At 43.3% G+C, this 21,628-nt stretch overlaps 1 protein-coding gene across 2 annotated transcripts; it reads right to left on the reverse strand.

Moving 5' to 3' along the window:
• Positions 1-2,257: 2,257 nt before the first annotated feature.
• On the reverse strand, positions 2,258-20,262 carry LOC310779268 (receptor-interacting serine/threonine-protein kinase 3-like). Of its 2 annotated transcripts, XM_083639785.1 has the most exons (13): positions 20,099-20,262; positions 14,844-15,007; positions 14,559-14,727; positions 13,073-13,228; positions 10,996-11,141; positions 10,659-10,708; positions 9,976-10,131; positions 8,054-8,136; positions 7,846-7,912; positions 6,053-6,096; positions 4,517-4,568; positions 4,220-4,383; positions 2,258-3,518 (listed from the first exon to the last, which is right to left on the reverse strand). In XM_083639785.1, the coding sequence occupies exons 2-13, from the start codon at positions 14,999-15,001 to the stop codon at positions 3,285-3,287; spliced, it is 1,479 nt and encodes a 492-aa protein (XP_083495911.1). In that variant the 5' UTR covers positions 15,002-15,007; positions 20,099-20,262; the 3' UTR covers positions 2,258-3,284. The 2 variants fall into 2 exon arrangements, with proteins under 2 accessions (XP_083495911.1, XP_083495912.1); XM_083639786.1 differs by lacking the exons at positions 2,258-3,518; positions 4,517-4,568 and having other exon boundaries at positions 4,266-4,383.
• Positions 20,263-21,628: the final 1,366 nt, after the last annotated feature.

The raw sequence follows: 21,628 nt of genomic DNA on the forward strand, positions 1-21,628 counted from the left end.
ATGTATTGCATGAACACAGTACATATAAAGTAAACAAATGTTATTGACTTTAAAAATCCATACAGTAAGTTAGGATTCCAGATGTTTCAAACACAGCGGTCTCGCGCAGACTGTCAGACAGAGACGCTGCCATCTCTCCACAGACAGAGATGCCGCAATCTCTCCATATATACAGACAGACATACACCGAGTATCACTGCTGTATCTCGTTGGCTCATTCTTTTGGCAGTTTTTAAGTAGAAAATAATCAAATTACTATAGTTTTAAACATTTCTTCCATTGTTCTCAGATGGGACAAGGCCCAAAATGATCACTGTAAGCCGAGTATTGATCATTATAAGCACATTATTTATCATTCGGCCAAGCTTTTTGATCACTATAACCGTGATCACTATAACCGTGATCACTATGAGCAGATTCCACTGTATTCTAAAATTGTGGTATTTTGGGCGGAATGGGATGGGACAGGAGTGAAAAGCCACTCCCGTGTCACCCTCTACTATGGGCCTAGGCGTTGCTCATCCTTTTTGTGATCGTTTTTATTTATTTTTAAATTATACAACACAACACAAAAGAAGGAAAACACAAAAACCACACACACAGCAACAAAATCATAATACATATATACACATACAAACATATCCCCCCCTCGCCACAGGACACCCCCCCCCCCACCCCCCACAAACCCACAGATCAGAAATGTCCGATACAAAACTATCATGTGACCTCAGTGCTCCCCACACACGGCATCAATAAATGCAGTCCATGCCGTAATGCATACGGGTCACCCACACCCACATCTCGATGCCAGGTCATCCATGTCCACCGCTGAAGATGCCCACTGCTCAAAAGGCAAAGTATGAGGCGCTTTCCATCTCTGAGCTAGGAGAACAAGGAACAACGACTCCCAGCACTACAGACATCTTCCTGGCAACTTGCTCATCCTGTCCTCAGATCATGCATCATCATGGCCTCCTCCAAACAACCTCTATCTACTTCACTCTAAATCACATCATCCTGCCATTGCAGACAGCTGGTTGTTCTGTAAATAGTGAGCCACCCTGCTGCGCTCTGAGAGCTGCTAGACTACCGGTATATCCTGGGTAAGGTACGAGAGTTTGACCCGACCAAACCACAACACGTACACCCCAGAGGCCATCATCACTGATACCTTCCTCACACGCCGCCGCCGTCATGTCTCCAGAGCATCACGTTTTGCAACTTTAATTAAAAGCAATATCCTGTGAGAGTTTGTCCTCGTTAGTATTCCTGGGTGACGCACAGCTCTGCAGTGGATCCGGTGGCAGATGGAGGGAGGGATCGGGTGCCAAGAGCCTGCCGAGATGGCACCGGACCGTCACTACCGATTAGTCTCAACGCTCCAGTGCACAGCACAGGCCCGTGTTCGCACTTTGCGTGGAGTACAAAATCATATGAACGAGTTTGGTTCTAAAAGATGATGATAACTGATGTGTAAAAAAAAACAAGGGCAAATTCGGCCAAGGACCATGTGCGTCAAGTAGCAAGCAGGTGACCTCATGCAACTCAAGTCCATTCGACGTCTTTCAACAGCCCAAGTTTGGCAGGTTTAAAGCCTGATGACATCACTGAAGACATCATCACTGATGACATCCTCACCGTTATCCATTCCTGACTGAATGACTGAATGAATGAATGACTCACCCCAAAGAAAAGCCTTCTCTTGACCACGTGCTGCATGGTCAAAATTGGTAGCCTAGCTTCTCTTGCAGGATATAGAAAAGAAAATGAACACACTATTTCTAATACAAATATGAAGTAAATTAAAATCATAATATGAGAAGTGACAAGTAAGGTTTCTGGTTTGGTTGGAATAAACAGTAGACCCTGGGTAGTTAGCATTGAGCAGTGATAGCCACCACCATGGCTGAACAGACAAAGAGAAGAAGAAACTCAAACTGCAGCAACAGAAAATACAAGCTCCGCCCACACTGTTTGATTGACAGGTGATCTCTTGGAAGTGCAATCCTTAAAAACAACATAATTATAAACATGATAAAATAGGGTGTTGCAGAAAAAGAGTTTAACACGTTCTCATCAAACACTTCCCTATAGGCTACTATGAATGACTTCTGATGTCGTTTAAATATGGGCTCACTGCTTACTTTGCATGTCGTCACTCCTGTCTTTTCTTTAATCTTATCTATTCAGATAAAGCAGATACATGTATGCATTATAAAAAACACTTAAACGTACCAAATGTGCTTGGAATGTGACTTAAAACCCAGAAGAATTGCCAAATAAGCGTAACGACATGGCACGACACATGAGTGGCCTACAAAGACACAATTTATTGACTTGTCGGAGTCGAGGTAAATAATATTTACCGTCCTTTAAAAAAGACGTTGAATCTATGAAGTACATACAAAATACACGATAATGGACATGCTTTTGAAAAAAACAACAACATTGTGATCATCCAGTTCAATATTTCAACAGAGATCTTTGTTTGTTTTAAACAAAAAACAGGATAGATGGAGTTTTCAGCAACAATACAGAAAGTATAGGCTACTAAAAAAAAGTATTGACTTTCCAGTATTTCCCTGAGATTGTTGAAACTTTCTGTCACATTCTAGAGGTAAAAACAGTGAATGAGACGCGCACATCCAAACGTTCTTCAAGGCAGGTGCCGGACCAAACACAATGGCAGAGAAAAGATGCTCTTAGACTGAGCGTTTGTGCTCGAAACGTCACGCGATGAATACATGAGCTAAATGGGAGCTACAGTGCGCAGACTCTTCTCTCTCCTATGCTCATTCTATAGGTACATCTGCCAGTTAAGTGGAATGAAACAAACCATACATACTACTGTGTGATACAAACACAGGTCTCATTAATAGCCAGTCTGGTGTACAGGCGATTTCTGGCTCCCGGATCCTTGAGCTGGCACTACGACTGGATATTTGTTGACCACATGGTAAAAAAGCAAACCCATATTGACCGCACATGGCTCATTTTCACACTGCTGACAAGGCAAAGAGCTTTTTGCTCATTGGTCAAACACAGAAACACAGGAACAACAACACAGGAAGGCTAACATTGTATTTTAAAAAGCTGAACTGTACCAGGAAAATAGCCTATTTTGAATTATAAGAGGTCCTGCCTTGTAGGGAGGGGGGGAGTATTGTAGGTTGCTTTGCATTGGATAAAAGCATCTGCTAAAAATGATGTAATGTAATGTAACATTAAAAGAAAGAACATTCAAGAACTTAAAACCAGGAGGGGGGGAATCCATGTGTGACAACTCAGCCAATGTTTTCTGTCTTGTCCTTGTGCCTCCATGGGTGGGGCGGTGAGAGGTCAACACTAGGTGGCGCCGTTGGGTGGCGTTTCCTCTCCCACGGGTCTGTGGTGTGGATCTCCATGTTGTTGTTGTTGCCGATCTGCAAGCCTGTCACATTGCTCATGTGGATGCATGTGGACCCGCCTCCAGCTGGGCGGGCGGAGTTGGGGAAGGTGTCCGGGCTGGAAGACTGCCGCTGCAGATTAGAAAACAAACAGACAAACAGCAAGCCAGGGTTAAAATATTAATTTGTATATTGATATGAATCAACGTTTTTATCAGTTGCAGTTTCACACCAACACAAGACATTCACCATCTAGAAAATGCTTGCTTGCATTGACTGTGTCAATGGCAGCATATCAGCATGGCTGGTGTGACTGTGACTGGTACGGTGAACATTATGTATGTCAAACTGTGGATCACCCAATCCAAGATATACAGTGTACTGGACATTGGTTTGTTTTTAGCCCAGCACCCCATCCACCCCTTTATTACTTTTTGTTAATTAAGTCACTACATACTGTATGGGGGGGGGGGGGGGGGGGGGGCTGGGGGTGGGGGCGGGGGTTCTTACCTGAAGTTCATCATTAAATACTGTATCTCAAAAACAGAGAATACAGTGTTTCACCAGTACTGTATATTAATGAAGTTAGTGATTATCCTACTTGTTTTAGTTATGTGCTACTTATCATTTGGTAAAGTAATTTTTCAAATTGTTGTTCCCTTATTGTGGAATAAACCTCTTGGTAACACAGACAGACAGACAGACAGACAGACAGACAGACAGACAGACAGACATACAGACAGACAGACAGACAGACAGACAGACAGACAGACACACACACACACACACACACACACACACACACACACACACACACACACACACACACACACCTGGTAGTTTTGGCAAAATGGGGACGGTTTTGGTGGCCTCCGAGCCAATGGAGGTGACGGTGACGGTCGATTGGGCAAAACGGGGGATGTTTTCAATCTCTCATTGGTTGCTGAGTGGACGGGCTCCCTGCAAGACGTGCTTGTTGGTCGAGGTGAGGTCACAGCTGGGAGGAAACGAGTGCAACACGTTATCTCAGAAACATCAAGACAGGCGAAATGATCTAAACCGCGACCTGAAAACGTTTCCCCTCTACTTCAGCGGTTTCCAAGCAACCCCCACGTCGACTTCCTCTTTACCTTTGCTACTCGCTTTGTCTCTCTGGTTAGGAGTCAAACTGCCAGCCGTTTCCTGCAACAAGACAAGGAAGTCAAAGCTCTGTCTGCTTGTTGTTTCTACCTGTCCTGTACCTGTACCTGATCTGGCCTTGCTAGTGGAACTTCTCAATTATACTGGATATGGAAAAAGTCATTATACAACCATCTGGATTCCACTTGGTAAAGACCCTACTGTAGCCTACCAGTGATTCTCAACCTTTTTCATATTATGGACCACACATTTAGTATGCATTAGGGCCACAGACCCCAATTTGATGAGCTTTTGTGTCTTGGATCCCAAATCTGAAAATGTTTGTATTGTTAGATGATTCTGCCCAGAATTGCATCTGTATTGTAGGTAGAGAGGTAAGAGTGAAATTATGATCAAAACAGTCATTCTTCATTCTCTAATTGTGTTCATTTCTAAATGGTGGTGACGTTTTAACAACTTATACATTTGCACGGGACCTCCCCCCCCCCCCCCCCCCCTCAAGGATGCCTGGTGGTCCCCTAATCTTAACTAATCTGACTGACCACCATTAGAGACACCATGCTGACTAAGGATCACAACTCATGGACCACAGACAAAACGTCCACTTGCTACCTTGATCACTCAGAGGAAAGCTTTAAAGGGATATGCTAACATTTTTGGAGATTCGCCCATTTGCCATATTCCCGATAGTAGAATGTAGATGCCTTCCTCTCCTCTGTGCGTGCATTAGAAAGTGCGTTTCACCCCTCACTGCTACTTAGCTTAGCATTACAATGGCAGTAGGCTATGGTACAGCTGCCAACCCCCGTTCAGTCGCCCAAAATACACAATTCAAACAGTGCCAGAAACACTCATGTAGCTTACATGTGACTCGTGTACTCACTAGCGAGAACTAAGAAAGAGGGTTCCCTCTCTCTACCCCAACTTACTTCCTCGTTTGCACTGTACTGATGACAGCACACATGCTGTGGCAAACAAGGAAGTAACTTTGGTTAGAGAGAGGGAACCCTCTTTGGTCTTGCTATGGATTTACTTCAAAAATGACCGTTTCCCATAACTTTGGATTATTATTTCATCGCGTGGTGAGTACACGAGTACATGTGAGTGTTTCTGGCGATGTTACTTGGAATGTGTATTTTGGGCGACTGAACGGGGTTAGGCAGCGGTACCATACTGCCATTGTAGTGCTAAGCTAATTAGCAGTGAGGGGTGAAACACACTTTCTAATGCACGCACAGAGGAGAGGAAGGCATCTACATTCTAGTTGTAGGCTACTACTGGGAATATGGCAAATAGGTGAATCTCCAAAAATGTTGGCATATCCCTTTAAAGACACAATAATGAGTGCTTAGAGCCAAAAATGTCACCAAAACAAAAAAGTGTCCCATAATTAGCACTAAAACAAATTGTAGGTAAGATCTTAGTTCAGAAAATGATAATACATTTTATGGTAGAGTAGGAGTCAACCTCTATTGAAATGATCTGTAAACTCTCTGAAGATTTTCAGTATTAAAACAGGCTCTTACCTGAACCGGGGACGGGCCTGTCACAGCTTCAACTCTGGGACTCGCTAAAATAAAACAAACAAACAAAAAAGATGGGGATGGGGAAACGTTACGTTACGTTACGTCATTTGGCAGACGCTTTTATCCAAAGCGACTTACAATAACACACTTTTTGTCAGCAATAGAGCAATCGACTATGGAGCACAGTCTATGACAACTACAAATCCTGAAGGAACAGTGGTACGAGTTTAGTTTAGGATTTTTTTTTTTTTTTTTTTTTTTTTATTATAGAAAGAGAGAGAAAGAAGTTAGATCAAGAAGGGCCCAGATGGAGCCTGAAAAGGTGAGTCTTTAGTCTTTTCCGAAAGATCGGCAGTGATTCAGCAGTCCTGACCGAAGGTGGAAGCTCGTTCCACCATTGGGGTGCCAGGGACGAGAAGAGTCGAGATCGGGATGAGCGACATTTGAGCGCCCGTAGCGAAGGAGGGGCGAGGCGCCCCGCACTGGTGGAGGAGCGAAGGGAGCGGTGAGAGGTTTGGAACCTGACCATAGATTGCAGGTACAGGGGAGCTGACTGGTGTACTGCCCTGTAGGCCAGTACCAGTGTCTTGAATTTGATGCGAGCTGAGATGGGAAACATTGTCAAATATCAAAATCAATATTCCAAAATGAGATTTCTGCAGCAAAAGCAAGGTCTACTCTTGGTGTATTCTGTGTAGGCCTGTTCCTTGTTCTATATTACATTGTATAGTACATTGTATAGGTTGAGGCCACGTCTCGTCATAGATGCTGGGTTAGCTGGCTCAGCCTGGCTGGGGGCGTGGTCAGGGTGGGGTAAAAAAACCCGTTCTATCCATTCAGCAAAGTTAGAATTTAGCTGATAGCCCAGCCCAGGCAGACACGATCGGGGATTTAACCACCGCAGTAAACGCACATCTGAGCAGACGTCTTGTGTTCTGCTCTAGAACCCCCAAACCTGTAGTGTAGAGCCGCAGCACCGTCTTTTGGTGAGTCAGCCCATGAGATATATGGGCGGTTTTACCCCACTCGCGCGCCAGCCGTTTAACATTTTGTGGGCATTCCCAGACATGCGGACTGTCTCTATAGTACAGTAGCCTACCCCCTTTCCCTGATTTCTGAATCCAAGTACTCCCTTTACCCGACTACAACATTTTGCTTAGAAAACTGCAAGAGAAAAAATAGCATTACTGTATGTTGTAATGAATGAATGGTAACCCCCCTTTTGAAGAATATAACATTACAAAATGAGAAATTGATTTGATCATTGAGTGAAATTGAGTGAAAGAGTTGCAGATTTATTTCACGCAAATCAGCCAGGGCGGAGCGTTTGCATCTGGAGCTCCAGGCGAAGGCAAATCGTTATTTTTTAAATACGTGTTTCACAAATCCGATCACGGCAGTTCTTTGTATGTACATTAAACACATTATGCTCATGTTTTTGTAACTGCTGGTGAGCTATTTTCAATGATTTTTACGACATTTAAAGGTCTCGGGAACACACCCGACATGGAAACGTCTGCCCCTGCTGCTCCGGCCAGCCTGGTTGGGCAACATTTACACTCGATACACTGCACGGGTATTCCGCGGGTACATTTACATTGTATAATAATACATTTTGTATATTAAATTGTACGATTTTTTGTTAAGGATGGAAATGGCTCTAGTTTTTCATTCGTTACACATTTATACTTTATTAACTTCTATGTGAGGAAGGTGGGAAAGAAAAGTAGTAAAAAACATCATAATAATGTTTGAATGTGGTGGAATGATATTGATGGAAATTAAGAGCTGACCTAAAGGCTGAGTGACGTGGATGTTGGTAAACCCCTCTGTTATTCTTTGTTCTCCTTCCGTTTGGTCCTGAAAGAGGAACGGGGAGACGGAGAGAGAGAGTGAGTCAGGCGGTGACAGAGTGGAAAAAAAGAGTGAATTGCTGTGTCATCATATCAAACATTTCTGTCAAAGGAAAACAGTCAGCGCAGAATTTTGAGTTGATCGTACCAGTTTCACCAGCACTTGATGGACGGCGTTGTTAATCGCATGCTTGTGCATCTTAAACAGGTCCTCTGTCACAGCTGTGCAGTCTGCGAACAACACAGAGCAAGAGAACATAATTATACCAGGGCCAAATTTTGGGTTCTTCTCACAATAATACTGAATCTGTTTCTTAATTCCCTGCTAATTCTCAACCATTTTAGTGAGATGTAGCCGGAGATCAGAGGACAACATCTGAAAAGGCCATAATTCTGTCCTGCTTCACAAAGGGCCCCGCCACCAGTGGTGGATAAACAAAGATCTCCTTTGGTCATAAACATGACACTTTTTAAACCTCCGTAGGAGAGCTGGAGACATCTCTCCTGGCTTCTAATGGATAACACTTTGGTTCACCATTGTCTTTTTGTTATAAAAATGCCAATTTGACATTCTTATCAACAAGAGACCTTACTTGTTTCTAAAGGAGGAACTTTTCTGTCTCCTTCAACCCCCCCTCTCTACTACTGAACTCTTATTGGACACACGCACGCGCACACAGGCACGCACGCACGCACGCACGCACGCACGCACGCACGCACGCACGCACGCACGCACGCACGCACGCACGCACACACACACACACACACACACACACACACACACACACACTCAGTCTCTCTCTCTCCCTCTCTCTCTCTCTCTCTCTCTCTCTCTCTCTCTCTCTCTCTCTCTCTCTCTCTCTCTCTCTCTCTCTCTCTCCCAAACTTACTACAGATGAGGTATGAGAGGACTGTTCATTAAAAATATGAAGGAGCAAGAATAAATCTTTGATACAGACTGAATAAAACATTACGAATCACAATACAGTGGTGCATATGTCTGATTTTGGTGTCTATTTGTACAAAAAGACATGTTTGGTGTCTAATTAATCAAGAAGTTGTGTAGAGTTTAATGGTGTAAGTTTCATGACAGTACAATGTCTGTATTAGGTTTGACATGACAGTAAAATGTCTGTATTATGTTTGACAGAAGATCAGACATTTCTGTCTTGGTCCCTTTCAGAGGAATTTCCTCTCCTGCCTTCTCTCCCTCTCACTTCCTGAAACTGCAGGTCATAAATCTGCCATCAGTTATTCCTCTCTCTCAGACTAGATCCCTGTGGTTCAACCATCTCCTTCTAAATATCCTCAAGAAATTATGCTAAAATAATCACACTTAGTGTGCTACTTATTGTCATAATAATTAAGGCTTAGTTACATTGATCCATTCATATCTACCTCAATTAATATGCCATCTAGTAGGCTCCTATGACATACAGAAGTGGAACACGGTCTTGTCTTTCGCTTCTGTCCATCCCACACACCCGCCTCGTGACCCGTGGTGACCCAGCATTTACGGCCATAGCTCCCAAATGGTGGAATTCTCTGCCCCCTTCCATTAGGTCTTCCCATTCTGTTGACTTGCTTACAAGCCAAATAACAACATACCTGTTCTAACAGGCATCTCTGTAAACTGCAAGTTTGCATTTTATTTATTCATTGTTATTTCACTTTTGCACTATGAATACTTATCCAACTGTGTTTTAGGCCATTTTATTACAGTGTTTTTTCCAATTTTATTGTGCAGTTTTATTACTGTTTTTTTACTTCATTCATTGTGTGCATTCTGTTTAGCTATTTATGTGTATTGCATGTTGATTTTGCTACTCATTATGTGGCTCAAGTGGCCACTTTTATCGATGTCTTTCTGTACTCATGTAAAAAGCACTTTGAGACTTCTGTCTGTGAAAAGTGCTGTATAAATAAAATGTACTTACTTACTTACTTACTTAGTCTAGTCTATTCTAGTCTAGTCTAATGTAGTCTATAGTCTATTCTGTTTTCAAATCCATTCTCTGGCTAGTTCTCCAGTTCCAGCAGGCTCATTTCTACAGGAAGTGGCTTCCTCACCGAGGGAGGAGGGCCTTTGGGTGGGTACCGGCACCCAGCACTTCTCCATGAGCTCCACCAGGATCGTCAGCCCCGCAGCCTGACCTGGGTTCATCTCAGCCAGCGACGGCCGGTCTCCCATCGGGATACGCAGCCGCACTATGCTGGAGACTGCATCTACAGTACAGGAGGACAGGAGGCTGTTTGTTAGGAGTGAGGAAATCATCTGAACCAAATACAGGAGACTAAAATGTGAAATGTTAGGGGTATAAGAAGGCGGATGTTGATATCTGATAACTAGCAGTGCAGTTCCTCATGCTTGGAAAGCCTAGGATAACAAAATGAATGAAGGGATTGATGCTCATATTTCTTTATGTTCTTAACTGGTAAGCTCTTCTTGACTCTTCTTGTCACATGACTCAACTTGTGAGTCATGTGACTTTTGTTTACAAGCTCTGGTTCACGTGTAATGGGGCGATGTGGAGCTAAACAAACCAAATACAAAATAGCCAACACACAATGGCTCAGACCAAAGAAAACTTAAAGTGAGTGTCCTGTTGAAGTGTCCTTTAGCAATACACCTGAACACCTGCCTGCTCAGTCACCCTAACCCACATGATAGGGATTAGGAGAGAGAGAGAGAGAAGAGGGAGAGAGAGACTATGAGAGTCAATGTGAACAAAAATAAACAAGAGGTCACTCACTGGGGTATGGTTGTTTACCCATGACAATGGACCACAGAAGTATGCCATAGCTAAGAGAGAGAGAGGGAGAGAGAGAGAGAGATCTTGGTCAGGAATTACACCACAACCCCTCTGCACAGCCAAGTCACACACACACACACACACACACACACACACACACACACACACACACACACGCACGCACGCACGCACGCACACACACACACACACACACACACACACACACACACACACACACACACACACACACACACACACACACACACACACACACACACACACACACACACACACCTCTAACATGCTTAAACAGACTTGAGAAGTATTGATCCTGCACCTATAGATATCTGAAGCGCGCGTTGGGCTGTATGATATCTCAAAGGCCTCTGGTGGCATGTAGCTAAGCGTTCCTGCTTCGTCGCTGTCCTTCCTGGACTGTCGCGTGACGCTGTGGTAATACCTGGCAAGGCCGAAATCAGTAAGCTGGAGAGAGAGAGAGAGAGAGAGAGAGAAAGAGAGAGAGAGAGAGAGAGAGAGAGAGAGAGAGAGAGAGAGAGAGAGAGAGAGAGAGGAGAAAGGGATATAACATTTTGCAAAATACCTAATGTGCATGGAAATAACATTACTGGAGCCAGGGCCTGGTCTGGGACAAAAAAATGGGCCCTGGCATTTTGGCCCACAGACTGGCCCGCCACAATCGACCACACACAACACCACCTACTGTATCTTCATGCCCCCCTTAATATATACCAACCTTGCCACTACCTAAAAACACTGAATCTACCGGTTTTATGGGCCCGCGGTCAGACGATTATTTTTCTCGTTTTCTTTCTTTTTCTTTTTAGGTTTTTCTTTGCCTGACCGGCCCACAGGGCATGTCGGTCCACCGGGCAAATGCCCTATAATGCCAGATGGCCAGTCCAGCCTTGGCTGGTGCTTGTCTTCCAAAAGTGGATATTTGCTATCCTCGTGCCTCCTTGTGTACTGTACTCATTTTGGTCACACATGTACAGTTACATTCAAATATCCTGGGTGTAAAGTGGGAATATTTTTTATTAATACTCACATCACTGGGGATATCTCTGGGATATGTCAATTTTTTTCAACATTGTTTTTGATTCATTTTTATTTTTTGTGCAGTGTCAGATTTACAAATAATTCTATTATAAAAGCCATTAAGATGGCAAAACGTTTTTTTTTTTTTTTTTTTTACTTCCAGACATTTTTTGCATAAAACTATGAATTCTATGATGGACTGTTAGGCATTGATCATGGACTCAAGGCTTCAAATTTGTAGTTTTACAATATTCTACTATTTTCCACCATTCTTCATGTTTGGCATAGGGGTCAATTTCATGTAATTGATTCATATACCAAACATGAGGAAGTGGCTACATCCAGGGTCGGACTGGGATCATAATTCAGGCCGGGCATTTATACCAAGCAGGCCAGGCCAATGCGGCCCGGCATGACAAATTTGGGCCGTTTGAAGCCCAATTTGGGTCGTTTGAAGCAAGATTTAGTGAATATAATGCTAACGCGATGATACATGTTACCTATTTGTTCACTATAGAAACATCAACATTGCCTAGATAACTGCAAGTATAATATGAAGAAGTAAAACCAAAAACATGCCTCTGTATGAATGAATGAATGAATTTTATTTTGGATAATGCAGACATATATATATCCAAGGGATAACATGAAAAGTGTGTACACTTATTTCCATCATGGTCCCTGATCTTTAAAAACATGACATACAGTAACATGTGGGTTAATCACACGTTACATTAAATTGAAGAATGCTTGTGGTGATGAACCGCAAGCAAAACCATACTAATAGTTTTTCTTAGTTTTTTCTTAGTTTACAAACACTTCACAGCTAACTTTATTTAAGGAAGAGTGATCAGATCGTGCATAGTGCGTTATATGATCATGTGTCTGTCTGTGTGACTCCGTGCACGCGCAGCCTCACCTCGAGTGGCCTGTGCTGGGACGAGTCTGACTGACAAGTTAACTCATTCCTGCCTGCCTGTCTGCTGGCTGCTATCCGCGCAAATAGGAACACTACGGGCCTCAGTGGCCTGCCTGGCCTGCTGTTCAGTGAGTGGCCTGACTGCGGGCACAATATATATAGGCTATATGTTCAGTGAGACACCAATTTCTTTTTTTTTTTTTTTTTTAGGCCAGGCCAGGCCACCGGGCATTTGCCCGACGTGCCCGATTATGCAGTCCGCGCCTGGCTCCATCTGTATGTACAGTAGCTGGTTTTGGCTACAGCCTTAGTGATCTTTGGCTTGCATCGATCTCTATTATTCCATGCAGCATGAAATAGTGAGAACAGCGAATAGGCACAGTAAGCATACGGTATGAAAGGATGAGGCCTAACTTTCCCCCAAAAGCCTGGGACTCACCTTGGCATTGAGGCTGTCGTCCAGCAGCACATTGTTGGGCTTCAGGTCCAGGTGGAGAAGGGGAGGGGAGAGGCTGTGGAGGAAGTTCATGCCGAGAGCCACTTGGTGAGCCAGTCTGAAGGCCAGCGGCCAGGGCGGAGGTCCACGCAAGCTGTCCTGGGGGGACGAAAAGTATACAAAAGTAGAGAAGTTGGGGGGGGGGGGGGGGGAGAGGTAGGAAGTTAGATAACTAGGTACATAGGTAGTAGGTAGGTTAAAACTGCAGTAGGCAATATTATTTCATTATAATTTTGGTTGTAGGTCTGACAAAAAAAACAACCAATCGGGGTTAGCTAGAACATACTGTAACTAGCCAATCACAGCCCACAAACCAGGGTCATGCGCAAAAGGGTTGTGCGGGTTCTACTCTCTGCTATGTTGCTATGGTTAACATTCCATTGATGTTGTTGTTTAAAACTGCCTACTGCAGCTTTAAGTTAAGTAGGAGGGTAGGTAGGTAGGTAGGTAGGTATAGTAGGTAGGCAGGCAGGTACTGTGGAGGAAATTACATTACTGTATAATTGTATTCTATTGATTCACTGTCATTGAGTGCCTGTATTTCTCCCACTGGCTTGACCCAGCAGATACCCTCAGGGTCAGTGAATCCAGTTCTTTCTGGCTCTTTGAGCTTTTTACCTCTGGAATGCACAGATCCAGTCTTATCAGAAACACAGTCTTGTGTACTCAATAGGAGCTAATGGTGGTTAGTTGGAGACCCTGTCTTATTTTTGCAGAGACGGCCTTGAGAATCCTAGAGAAACTTCTGATAAGGATGGCCGGGGCTTCACCTTAAGACATAGCATTGGCCATGCTTGCAGCATTAAACAACAGATGGACATTTCTCCATCTCCAAGTCTTTTATTATTATTATTATTATTATTATTATTATTACAGAAATAAATTAAACCCACAGGTAGGAAGGTATAGGGAGATAAAGAGGTCTGGGTAGGAAGGTAAGCTGTCTGATAGGTAGGTAGGTAGGCTACGTATTGTAGGTAGGTATGTATGTAGGTAGGTAGGTAGGTAGTTAGGTAGATAGGTCTGGGTATCGGTACTCAATACCTGCCTTTAAGTAACCCAGGCCATCACCAAGTAGTGTTGAAACTTCTCGAGTTAAACGATACCTGCATTTTATCCTTTTTGTACACAGATCTAGAAAGAAAAACTATTAGTATGGTTTTGCTTGCGGTTCATCACCACAAGCATTCTTCAATTTAATGTAACGTGTGATTAACCCACTACCGCATCAGCTACAACAAGGTAAGTAGGTACAGATCGTATACACTAGGTAGTTAGTTAGGTTTGTAGGTAGAAAGGTGCGGCCAGGCCAGCGATCGTTACATGAATGGCATGAACTCCAGGAAGGTAGAAAGGTAAGTATGAAGTAGCTAGGTGTATACTGTAGGTACTGTAGGTAGATAGGTAGAAAAGTAGGGAGGTAGGCTACCTGCAGAGAGGCCAGAGATCCTCTCTCCATGAACTCCATGACCAGGCCAAGCTTTGAGGACGTCCCGGAGGAGGGCGGCCGGCCCTGGAAAACCCCGTGCACGTGGATGACTAACGGACTGCTTCCCTGACGCATCAGGTCCACCTCACGTAGCAGGGACGAGCTCGACCTGTGTGTGTGTGTCAGTTGGTTTACAACATGCTGACAATTTATATTCTTATTCTTATTATTTATTAATTTATTAATTTATTTGCAGTAAATTTAATTTATTTGTGACTAGTTTACCCATCATCGTAATGAAGCAATTTAACAGCCACGTCGCAGCCCCACTGACGATGCCTGGCTTTGTAGATTTGTCCAAAACCTCCGGAGCCGATCACTTCCCAGTTCTGCAGACTGGAGTCACCAATCAACACCGGAGCTGGACAGCTGGACAGGGCCATATTTCACTAGAGGGGGGACAGGGTTACAGTAGGAGGTTATTGCTGGTAAGGAAATGTACATAGTTCCAATAGTTGAAGACTCTGCTTCCAAAATGATATATCTACATTAGAAAAAAAATAAAAATAATAAAAATAATAATAAATAATAATACAAAAATATAAAATTAATGAAACCGGATGGACAAACCCCATATTTATTTTGTCACAGACGACGCACCACGCATGCAGTGCACGGCAGCCAGTACACATTTAAATACTTTTATTTGGATCTAAAGTACAGCAAATATTACAGACCCAAACATTTTAGAAGAAGGCCGCAGTACAGTACATTTATATTGAACCAGACACTGATGCATGTACTTCTTAAGCACAGGAAAAGACATTGCAGCAAGATGATGACTTAAATATAATGTATGCAAACTAACATATGTAAGCATGTTTAGCACTCAAGGGTATACAAAGCATCGTCTTCTCCAGATAAAGAGGCTGCCTATTATGGCTGAAATGGAGCAGTATTTTGCTAATTTTTTTGCATCAGGCTTTAGCAGCCTACCTAGTTGCAGTCCACGGAGCACGAGTTTGTGGACATGCCCCAGACTCCCAAACACAAGCACAATGAGTTGGCAGCTGTAGCCTAGAGTTGTAATATATTCTACCAAGGGCTGATATTTCATGAGTTTGGTTGTGAAGCAGGTGTCCATGTACAGATCAAAAGAGCAGGCTATTTCAATGATGGTGACTGACTTTCTGCTTTCATTGATGAAAACAATGTCTGGGGTATTTGGGATATTGTGCAGTGTGTTATTGTCGGTGGTGTTGTGATTGAACCAGTCCAGTTTGACAGTGCTGTGTTTGTGCATTTGTGTTGTATTGTCCTGTACTTCTCTGATGCTGTTTGACACCAGATCCACCAGGCGGTCGTGCCTGCTTATGTAAAGTCCTTTGTATTGGCTGCAGCCGTTTAGGATATGTGCTATTGTCTCTTTGTCGCGGGGGGTTGGGTGTAGGATACAGTGTGGGTCATGTGTTGATGGATACCAGGTTGCCAGGTTATATTTTGTTGGTAGGACTGGTAGGCGGGCCTTGATGGTGAAGATGAGGATGTCCTCACCTATGCTGTTATTGGAGAAGATGGAATGTGACAGTGCATGGTCTGCAAAGGGTAGAAGGGCCAGCTTTCCCTGCAGGCTCAGGCTGGTCCAGTGCTGAATGTTGTGTGACCTCTTCAGTCTTAGAATGGATGCTCTCGCGGATTTGTTTGTAGTTCATGGTGCGTGCCGTCCTGTTCATAGATCGCCCGGGTGGAAATAAGTAGATCTATGATGATGCGGTTGTTGAGCGCCACGGTTGTACCGTCAGGCGTCGCCCAGCTCAGCTGCAATCCTGAGCGGTGGCATAGGTTATTAAGGTCCATCCAGTCTGACCGCACACCAAAGCACACTGTTTTCTTTTCTTTTGAATCCCAGGAATTGTGGCTGGTTCTCCTCAGCGGGTGGTATCTTGCGACGCTGCAGGTGTAGAAAGAGTGAGGCGGGCCATTTCTCTGAGTTGTAGGTCATCACTGTTGAGCATGTTGAGGAGATGAGCAGTTCTGGTGGCAGTGTAAACCCATTCAATGTTTGGGACGCCCAGACCTCCATCCCCACGGGGCTGAAAGATGATGTCTCGGGTCGAGTGAGTGTTTTATATACACACACACACACACACACCCACACACACACACACACACACACGCGCGCGCAATTGGAGGCGCCGTGAAATTTGTCCCCCGTTTTTTACCCATCCTGGCTCGTCCTTCTCCATGGTCAGGCCAGGAGTGGTGGTTAGCTGCAGTGAAGCGCCCGGAGACCAACTTCTTACAACCACCGTTGGTCAGATGATGATCTTCTGCAGTTATATTGATGTTATATGGAGGAAACCCCAGGGGAGCACGAGGAGAACATGCAAACCCCACACAGGCCTTTTTGACGAGATAGCCAACCTGGGCACCAGGCACCGAAGGCATGGGGAGACATACCCCCAATGCCAACAGCGTCCCAGGCGGGAATCAAACCCAGGACCTTCTTGCTAAGCTCCCGCCATAGGCTGATCTTCACCTCTCGTGGGTTTGCCCCCCCTAAACTTCTGCTCAAATCGATGACCGCTGCTCCTTTGTGCCAAACCTCTCAGCGGCAATGCTGAGGATCATTGTACACATTGTCCGCAACTTCAAGTCAGCATCCCTCCTGACTTGGTCCACATCCTCATCAAACTGGAGCCACTCTCTCTGATCATTCTGATTGCCTGACTTGGTGTGCGGTGGTGGATCGTGGAGGGTCCGTCTGGGCACTGTGGGTTGACTCCGGGCCTGGCTCCTCCTCCTGCACCTCACCAGGGACTGGTTGCACCATCCCCATCAAGCATTTCATTTTGGATGTTTTGGATGTCCGTCCTGTTGGGGTGCTCTCGGGCAGCCTTGGGGGTATAACTCATTAGGGTTTGCTTTCTCTAGCTTGTTTGGGCTCTCCCTTGCGGGAGCTCAGCAGCGTGGGTGCTAACCCCTCACTGCCCCGGTTACTGGCTCCCCAGTTGGCTGCTGTCTCTCCAGTTGCCATGCATCTTAGACACATCATCAGTGATGTAACTTAACATTGTCTTGCATCATGTGCATAGATAGATAGATAGATAGATAGATAGATAGATAGATAGATAGATAGATAGATAGATAGATAGATAGATAGATAGATAGATAGATAGATAGATAGATAGATAGATAGATAGATAGATAGATAGATAGTGTTGAGGGAAATAAGATTCCTCTTAACCATTAACGTGGGTTCTTTAGAATGATGGTTTTAGGGTGAAATGAGGGAATGGCCACAGCCAAAAATATTTTTCATTTGATCCGAGTTGATACCGAGTTCTTTTATCATACAAAAGCAACTTAATTTGCTTACAGAATTCAGCAAATAACATTCTTGAGAAAAGATAGCCTGGGTGAACCCAGCCTTCAACGTGATCTGTAGCGTAAGTTTCTTATGTGACTGATAGTACATGGAGGTCACGTGGAGGCTGGGTTTACCCAGGCTAGACAAAAGATGCTACTGGAAGCTTTTACACTTTCAGGTGGAACACTGTCTTGTTTCCTATAGAAACTTCAACTGGTCTCAGGGGTCCTATATTTATACTGGTGCCCAAAATACAACTCTTTCATACAAGATCATCATAACTTCATGTCTGTCATAACTCCATGTCTGCAAAAGCCATGTTGTAAGCATGTTGTAATGATTTCTGGCATACCAAAATATTAGTTTGGATACTGGTCTTTACAGCCCTGTCAGCATATGTCAGTGATGTGTACAACTTAAGTGTGTGGATATCGGATGCATCTTCAGGGCAAAAAGGTCACTACTAAGGTCACTACTAAGGTCACTACTACCCAGCTAAAAATGACCATACAGGAAAGATCAGTTACAATATTGACAACTGCTTGGAGGCTGTGCTCTGAGGCTGTCTTGACTGAGATACACCTGTGTCAGCCAAACCCAGAGTCTGGGAAACACTTTTGGATTATAACATATTTTGGATTATAGTGCCCAATTGTATTTAACTATATAAATTTTGTACATCAAACTGATCATTCTTCTTCAATAGATAGATAGAAAGATATATATAGAAAGAAAGAAAGAAAGAAAGAAATGTACTATGATTATGATTTAATATCCTCAAAACATTCATACGCCTTCTTTTCTCGCCAGCAATCATTTTGACAAAGAGCCTTTTTGCCCCCAAAATCAATCAATATAAAATTGAAATTTCAATATAATATATTTTCAAACTCAGTTAAATCAGACAAATGCCAGTGCGCGCTGACACACACGTGCACACACTCACTCACGTATGCACGCACGGTCGCACGCACACATTTTAATTTATACTGTACATGCTGACAAATTATGGAAACAATACCTTGCCACCTGATTACCCTGTCACTGGTCTCGTGTCACCACATAGCCACAGGCTGATAGTAATACCTTAACCCATTGATACCTGATGCAGCATTTGCTTGTATATCCCTCATTTGTGTGTGTATCAGGTATCAATGGGTTAATAAGGAAGGCTTCCTTTACTGTAGTGCAAAGTACAACACCTCCAAAAAACACACTTCTCTGTTTTATCGCATTTACAATATCTGCTGGATTAGCAAATGGAAATATATGTCACTGATGCTTATTTGACACAGGGATGTTTGATGGCAGGGATGTTTTACTGGTCATAAAAAGGACCAATTGTTCTCTGTGCTAAAAAAGAAGAAAAAAACCCATATTGGCCTATATCATAATTGTACTATGCCTGTGATTTCATATCCTCAAAAATGTTCTTAAAAAGAACTATGAGAGAATCTCTCGAATCTCAATCTCCCTCTCCCTCTCTCTCTCACACACAACTCTGTGTTCTATCCTGTTGTTTTCTTTGCTGCATTGTAAAGAGCTTTTTTAGTTTTTTTGTACCTTTTTTTAGTGGGGTAGGAAGCCCCATGGGAGCACGGGGAGAACATACAAACTCCACACAGAAAGCACCTTTTTGACGAGCCCACCTGGGCAGTGGTCACTGAGGACATGGGGATGGGGACACACCCTCAGCGTCCCCGGTGGGAGTCGAACCCAGGACCTTCTTGCTGTGAGGCGACAGCGCTACCACTGCACCACCGTGACCCCATTGTAAAGAGCTTTACTGAACATGCAGGCCCCACTTGGTAAAAAAAAAACACTGCATTTGACGTGAATTGAATTAGTTTAATTATGATTATTATTACGATATGATTGTTTCATGGTAAGTGGTCAACATAAAACGCAAGAAGTGACGAGCCAGATTCTTTTTCAAGTGGTGGTTGTGGCACACATGCATACAAAGCATTTGACTGCAACAGAAATTACACACACATTGCCAAATCTTCAATGTGATCAGGACTAACATCATGAACGCTAAACTACTGTAGTATAATAAAAAAAGAATAAAGTACAATGAGGTCCCTGTAAACTCCGAGCGTCACAGTCACTGTTAAGTCCCTACTTGAAAGGAATATTACAGCAGTTTTTCATTGGGGGAAATACTCACCCGCAAGCAGACAGGCCTACGACTCATCTCCCTCATCTTAGGTGACGGACTGTAAAACCCCATCCACTCATAGTTAGTCAGTGACTTTTTCTCACAGCAGGCTCTGTTCCTAAAACAAATGGGCAAAAGCAGAAGTGCAGCGGCTTGGTCCCGATCACCATATTATTTTTGACTTCTGCTTCCTGACTCCACGGCGAACAGACAAGTGTGTGGCAACAACAGGAAATTGTCATGTTTTTTGTAGCCCCTATGTAGTGTAGGCTGTCTTACCTGTCTGATTGAATGAAAGGCTATAGGGGGGAGCGGTGATTTGAGTCTGTGGGGAAGTTGTGGGGAACTTTTCTTACGCAACCATAGACATACAAACTTATTAAAGTATTTTACTGTGATTTATTCTACATTGAATTCTTACTTTTTTTTTTATCACTGAATGATTTGACATTTGAATTGTAGACCAAAAACCATCTTACCACGCCTCTCCATTATAGTCCTCCTATAGGCTCAACTTATCCCTTATCGGGAGCAAGTTAAGAGACCCCCTTTTTATTTTTATTTTGAAATTTAGCTTTTTAAGGAAAACCTTTAAGAATTAATTTGGTGTTGAATTGGTCTTGCTTTGATATAGTGAAAATGTTCAGTTTTACTTTACCACCATGTGGCTCAAATTATCCTCTCCCTAGGCCAGCGGTGTTCAACCTTCGCGACCCTAAGTGGGGTCGCCTGGAATTCTATAAATAGGGTAGCCTGATTATTTTTTTACACACCACACACAATTTAATACTACCAAAGATGATTAGGGTCAATTGTGATTTTTTTTTCTTAATTTCTTTTTTAAGTTCTGAGTTTAAAGTGACAATCTCTAAGATTTCAGTTTTGTTATCTTGGGTTGGGTGACACCTATGGCGATGAGTGGTAATTGCAGGTGAGATCCAAACAGTGTTGCATTATGTGACATTATTACTAATGTCACATAATGTCACTATATACTGCAAAGGCTTCCATCAAAGGATTGATTGATTGATTGATTGAGTTCTTTATTGATAATGAACAAACAGTATATACATACACAGGCCCACCATTATCAAAAGGATAAAAAACGCAATCAAGCTAACAGCTTATTTCCATTGCGGTCCTTAAGATGACTGTGATAAAATGTGCACTGTTGTGTGTATGCCTGGATGTGTGTAAGTGTATAACAGTATGAGTGCGTCAAGCACTTGTAAGAGTCTGCGGGTAACGCGTGGGTGTGCCTGCCACGCAGGGGGGAGGATAATATGGGGAAGTAGGGCACAGTGAATAATCAATAAAAATAAGCATAAAATAAAATAAAAGACAATTAGTAGAATTAAAAATATACCCAACAAATCCTAATAAAATACCGTACAATAAAATATAATAAAATAAAATAAATAAATAAAATAAAATAAAATCTAATAAAATACAGGATCGATTGAGACACCGGCTCAGTTACTGGCTGGCCGACAACAGGCTGCCCCCACCTCAAACACTCTGGCTACCATTAAATCCAGG

This window comes from Poromitra crassiceps (genome assembly GCF_964638095.1).
Source record: "Poromitra crassiceps genome assembly, chromosome: 7".
Classification (NCBI taxonomy): Eukaryota; Metazoa; Chordata; class Actinopteri; order Beryciformes; family Melamphaidae; genus Poromitra; species Poromitra crassiceps.